Consider the following 6,000-nt stretch of genomic DNA (forward strand, 5'->3'; position numbering starts at 1 on the left):
CGAACTGTATATTTAAGTAGTTCGACACAGTTGTTAGATAGAGTAGTTTTTCTGTATCCTTTCGTACAAGACCTATAGGTGTAGGGAAATCAATCCTAGTGTTCTCAACGTCCCAGCACTCCCATATGCCTCGTAGCGGACTCACACTTGTTCCGGATAACTTCCCTACTGGCCTGCGTCGTTACAGGCTGGTAGAAGGCGTGGTTATTGAAAACGGGAAAGCACATAACGTGTTTCATCACCGAGCCGCGCACCATCCCCGAGCCGCGCCCCTTACCAAACTCGCGACTATTACAGGATTATTAATCTCAACCACAGTACTATTCAGAACTGTCGCTATCATCTGTATCTAAAATTTCTGCAGTGCCTCTGCGCGCGCACCCTCGTTGTAGGCTGTTCACCTGCCTCCTCACCACCACCATCCTTTTCAGCCATCAAGTAGGTTTTTGGTAAGCGGGTATTAAGTTAAGTACAGCCACTGGCAGTCGGCCAGAAGGACTCCGTACCTCGCCATACACCTCAACATGTCATCCACCACCCCAACACCATTCTCTAATTTGCAGCCTCTGGACCGCTGTCCACCATGCTTGGAGCGTGGCGACACTACTCTCTTAGATCAGGAGGGGCGCTGCAAGCAATGTAGCCAAATGATTCCGTTACACGGATCAGGTCTGGGACACGAGGTACAAACAGGCAGCAACAAAACGAACGCAATGTATGGGACATTCGACTGCAAATTGCAATGTGTAACCACACCTTCTGCACCTCCGAATAGTCCTGTGTTTGTTGCCTCTGGATCCCACATACCTCCGACTTACGATCCCACGATAAAGGTACGTCAGGCTATAATCACGCCCAAGTCCATATTCCAACTTACTTGTGAAGATTCGTAAAGCTCCATTGAAAAACAATTCAGTTTAAGGAGATTCGACTTGAGGGAAAAGGAATGGTCACAATTCCGACAGCTTCCAAATGCACACAAAATACCAAGGCTTCGGTATAGCGTCAAAGATCTGCGAGGTAGACTGAGAGCAAGCATTTAAACGAGTTTTCTTAATCTTGATGGCGCTACCTGGTCTCTGTAATTCGCTCATTGCAGAGGCGCTGTTCGCCAAGTGCCTAGAATCGATAGGACGCTAAAATACACATGTGTGTTTTAGCGTTGTATCTACGCTACCGGTATTCCAGTGATCGACAGCGCTGAGTGTTTGTGCGCACGCGCGCTGCACAGCCGAACATCTAATCACTTGTCCTGAATTCCACTATGCTGATTTACTTCCCGCCTCCTTAGGATTGTGCTTAACTTAGCGCCTGGCTGATTTCCAGCGATGAACTACGGCTACGAAGCCTCCATGACATTGGCTATGAGTTGGTGCGCTCGTACGGTCACCTCACTACCCTTCGTTTGCCGTCAAAAATGGTATAGCCGCGAATCTGATAATCAGATAACGAATCTGCTGTGGGATACGAAGAAATTGACCCTGAGCATCAACAAGCTTGAGGTCTTCGGGAGGTGTTTTGCCCCGAGTCTTTCATGAGATGGAAAAGCTCCAGAGCGAGCTGACGCTCTGCTGGCTAGTGTGCATGATATATCATGCACATCTCATCCTCTTCATCGTCTTGGCAGTCTTTCAACAATTGTCTTCTTGCATGAGGTTGTTGCGCTCTGTGAAATCCGAAAGCACAATGTTGCAGTAAATGCAATAAGTGAAGGTGTAACCGCGCAGGGCAGTAAGTCAGGGGTAACCGCGCGAAGCAGTAAAATCAGTATATTCTGTTGTGTTGTTGTTCGGTGTTCTGTCTCTCTCTCAACCCCCAGCGGAGTCTGTTTACATGACGTATCTGTCGTTCAGACAGAAAGTGCTATTGGAACAGGCAAGAGCACTGCACCAGCACACGTGGCAGACATGACCGCTTTACTCCATAAACCGTCACACACAATGACCCAAGCTTCTGCGTTGTACTATGCCAGAAAAGGGGGTGGCCCAGAAACTTTTGCAACTCACCGATACTACATCGATGCTCAGACGTGAAAGCAGAAATCGCAGATAACGTTAGGTCAGAGCCAGAGATTGTCTGGATCTACACAACCGCGACGGATCAAGAGACAACAGCGGTCGATGGCTGCGATGGCCTGTGCTGGCAGTCTGTCGAGGAAGTGCACACCGTGGTGCTGACTGGGCGCTACCGGGCTCAGTCCCCAGTGCTTCCCGCTGTGAATCACGCCTCCTGCAAAGCGCATTGACTGGAGCTGGGCATTGACTTTGCCGAAATGGTATTAGCCTATATAGGACAACCCAGCGTCTAATACGGCACAGTCGATAACACTCGAGAATCCTTACCCAATACAACAACCTCAGAATACAATCTTGTACTGCACGGCGGCTCGATCAGCACTTCTGTCGCAATGCCAAAACTCTCTATTCCTGAATTTGACTACAAAGTCGGCGAAAGTACGGCTATGTTAGTCTGAATTTACATCAGCCAGTATATCTTTGCATCGCTTCAACTACATTTGTACTTGCTCATTCATTTTTGGTTGCAACCATAATTTCTCGTCGTTTCCGTCTTATACTCAATCATGGCATCCACGGAGACTGTATGGTACAACGTGTACATAGTTTACTTCACGCAACCCAGCGGTCCAGCTCACGAAGGGATTGCGTTGGTTCCAGCACAGCTCGAAGGTCAAGCGGGAGGCCGATTCTACCATGTTAAAGGCACTGTTGGCATGGGAATGGACTACGAGTGTCGCCCCGGTTACAATTTTGGTCGCAGCCGATCGTTCAAGGAAAAGGTTTATCAATTCCAACTGCCGAAGTCTTACCTCTTAGACTTCGAATCTATCGCAAGCACTCGACCTCCTCCATACGATCCCCGTGCGCTCACCGAGAGCGAGCCAGATCCTCCAGTCAGGGACTGCGCCGCTTGGGTGGCTGAGGTACTCGGAGAAGTTCGTACTCTTCTGCGGAGGAGTGGTTTGGCTGCCTAAGCCTACCTGGATCGCCGAGTGGAAGTTTTCTTGGCACGTCGTATCTCGCTCTTTTTGAGGCTTGCACTTGAGTGCGTCAATCTTGGGGACTAGTCTTGGACACAGAAACATCTCCTTTTACGAATGCACTAGGGTTTTCAGTTGTGTCTACGTTCGGCCTATCCGTCGTTGGTGGCAGCATCATTGTTAGCTACCATAGAACACTCATCAACTTGGCATGCGTCAACTGCTCACAATAGTAAGGTGTGAGAATGCCTAGTAGATGTGATGCCCAGTCATCGGCGAACACTTCAAGATGAAATGCTTTAACAAACTCCCAATGATCTGGGTACCACCCTGCCATCTCCCAGTCAATGATTGCTGTCACACAACCACTCTTGACGATAATGTTATCAGGTCTAAGGTCCCCATGAGTGAAGACAATTCCATGCTTGTGTGCATCAATCATGCCACGAATGTAGGGACCAATCTGGCCTTTTGATTTAGCAACAAATGTGTCGGCAATCGTAGCATTGAAGTCTGCTTCGCTTGTAAACGGACCTAGAGGCCTAGTTAGAGACATTGCTATCAATTCTCTGATATGCGTATTAGAACTGACCTCTAGATGTTGTAGACCATTCTAATATAACATCAGTGACTGGTCCCTTATGTACGGATCCGATGTAATCGGCCGCTGGAAGAGAGCGAAGCTCTGTCATATGCTTCTTCAGGTCTGTCGAGATCATTTGCTTCTCAGTAGAGGTACATGTTCCCCATGACTTTCCTAGGTCTTCGCCTTCGATGAACTCCATGAAGATATATGTATCGTACACACTCCCGAAGTCGTCGACGTCTCGGTCTAGAGGCCCGTATGCATATGCTGCAAACAGTCTCGGGACAGGTATCGATGTCCTCTCAGCCACATACAGCATGTTCTTGGCTTCGATGAGAGACGCATGGGTACCGTATTTGACTAACATTGATGGCGACATTTTCGCGAGTTGTGTGCCCGCTCCCGTAGCCAATATCTCCGGATTCGATGCCCTAAATTGTTCTGGGCTGATGATTTCTTGTCCCGGGGCCAGATATAGCACATTAATCTGTGGACTGGAAGGCATTGAACTGTACAGTTCGGGCATTGCGGCTGCTTGAAGTGCAGCGATAGGCTGGTATCATGCGTGAGTAATTTGATACCTTTCTAAGAAAAATCACTTACTGTCATCCTGCAGGCCTAGATGATGGTAGTAGCGCAAGGAGTAAATCCAGTCAAAAGGTCAGCCAGAAGTGTGATGTGTGAAAATTATTCGAACTGATTGAGGGCTTGGGCTAGCAAACGGCACTTTGAGGAATGAGGGCCTATATCAAAAGGCTAGAATGATCTGTGCGCAGCTTACTGTACCGTGCACGGACACCGAACGCCCGGAGACACCAAACGCCCGGCGCATCACAACACCAGTTTTCAACGCATGGTTACTCAACCAACCATGCCAGGAATTAAAGATGCGCTTGATGAGATTTGTAAATTGAAGCCAGGCGAAAAACTTGTATATACTCATATTGCAAAAAAAAAAAAAAATGGTGTTGCGTGTTCTACGTTGTCGCGCGCGCACCGACGTGTGCAGGTGTCCCGGGAGGTTATGACTGTAATGGATGAGCGCCCTGCCCTCGATATCAATACCACGTGACATCTCCAAGTTATACCAAAAGGTAAGCACAAGAATACTTAAGCAAGTATTCATTGCATAGTATAATATATAGTGCCAGCCAGCTAGCTTTGCCTCTAGCTGCTGTAAGCTAGTCTGCCCCAAAGCCTTGCTGTGTGCAGAGTCGTTACAATGACAACAAACAGCCGCAAACTCAACGACCAGCAGGAATCTGACCTTATCAATTATATTGAGTGGCTTACAGCGTGTCACCTACCACCTACAAGAGCTATGGTTCAAAATTTTGCATCTGCTGTTGCCTCAACTCCTTGCTCTGATAAGTGGGTTACCCGCTTCCTCCACCATCACCGCAACCAGCTCACCTCTCAATGGGTGACGGGTATGAACTCTAACTGCCACAACACTGAGTCAGGGTATAAGTACAAGTTGTACTTCAAGCTTCTGCAGCAGAAGATTATTGAGTTTGACCTTGAGCCTGAGCACACGTACAATATGGATGAGAAGGGCTTTGCTATTGGGGTACTGGGAAGATCAAAGCGCATCTTCAGCAGGCATCTATATGAAAAGAAGCAGGTTAGACAGGCTTGTCAAGACGGCTCACGTGAGTGGGTGAGCCTTTTGGCTGCTATTTGCATGGATGGTACAGCACTTCCCCCTGGCATCATCTTTGCATCAAAAGACTCCACCATCCAGAGCCATTGGGTCGCTGATATTGAGGCAGGAACACACTCAATCCATGTGGCTTCTTTGCCTACAGGCTGGACAAACAACGACATTGGATTAGCTTGGCTTGAGCAGGTGTTTGACCGCTACACCAAGAGGAAAGCAATGAACAAGTACCGGCTCTTGATTGTAGATGGCCATGGGAGTCACCTGACACAGGCTTTCATTGAATACTGTCATCAGAAACGGATTATACTTGCAGTGTTACCACTTCACAGTACCCAGACTCTGCAGCCGTTGGACGTAGTTGTTGCGATTTGTATGTTAAGCGGAGCTCAGCGTACGGTTCGATTGGTTCTCAGGGATGAGCAGAGATACAGAAAGCCGGCAGGGGTTATCACTTAAGCAAAGCTTGGAGTGATAGAGGTTTGACTATCGGTTGGATTGTAATAGTCTGTGTAATAGTGTTACGATCCTACGTCCCACGATAGGACGACAAGCAATAAGTAACCGCCAACCAAACACGGAGGCCTGGGGGAAGGCGCAGCAAGGCAAGGCCGCCCGGCCGGCGCCTAGGGGATTGCTCTCAGCCGAGCTGACACACGTGACGGAGCTCGTCAACGAGCAAGGTCACGTGAGTGCTCGTCAACGAGCATGACGTGGTGCTCGTCAACGAGCATGGTACGATGCTCGTTGACGAAC

General features: G+C 48.6%; 3 protein-coding genes across 3 annotated transcripts; 2 read left to right on the top strand and 1 right to left on the bottom strand.

The window, feature by feature from the left end:
* The first annotated feature begins 2,303 nt into the window (after positions 1-2,303).
* BU25DRAFT_7346 (uncharacterized protein) lies at positions 2,304-3,233 on the top strand. The gene has a single exon (XM_033700221.1). It carries the CDS (start codon positions 2,582-2,584, stop codon positions 2,990-2,992), a length of 411 nt encoding a protein of 136 aa, XP_033567670.1. The 5' UTR covers positions 2,304-2,581; the 3' UTR covers positions 2,993-3,233.
* On the bottom strand, positions 3,104-4,290 carry BU25DRAFT_405372 (phosphotransferase enzyme family protein). The gene is made up of 3 exons (XM_033699766.1): positions 4,188-4,290; positions 3,591-4,137; positions 3,104-3,532 (listed from the first exon to the last, which is right to left on the bottom strand). Exons 1-3 carry the CDS (start codon positions 4,191-4,193, stop codon positions 3,183-3,185), a joined length of 903 nt encoding a protein of 300 aa, XP_033567671.1. The 5' UTR covers positions 4,194-4,290; the 3' UTR covers positions 3,104-3,182.
* A 165-nt stretch (positions 4,291-4,455) lies between these two features.
* BU25DRAFT_325556 (uncharacterized protein) lies at positions 4,456-5,088 on the top strand (the record flags this gene model as incomplete). Its single annotated transcript, XM_033699479.1, has 2 exons — positions 4,456-4,585; positions 4,799-5,088. Coding segments are annotated over 2 exons (420 nt in total), but the record flags the coding sequence as incomplete, so codon positions are not given.
* Positions 5,089-6,000: the final 912 nt, after the last annotated feature.

The sequence above is a fragment of the Macroventuria anomochaeta genome, assembly GCF_010093625.1.
Source record: "Macroventuria anomochaeta strain CBS 525.71 unplaced genomic scaffold BU25scaffold_1, whole genome shotgun sequence".
Classification (NCBI taxonomy): domain Eukaryota; kingdom Fungi; phylum Ascomycota; class Dothideomycetes; order Pleosporales; family Didymellaceae; genus Macroventuria; species Macroventuria anomochaeta.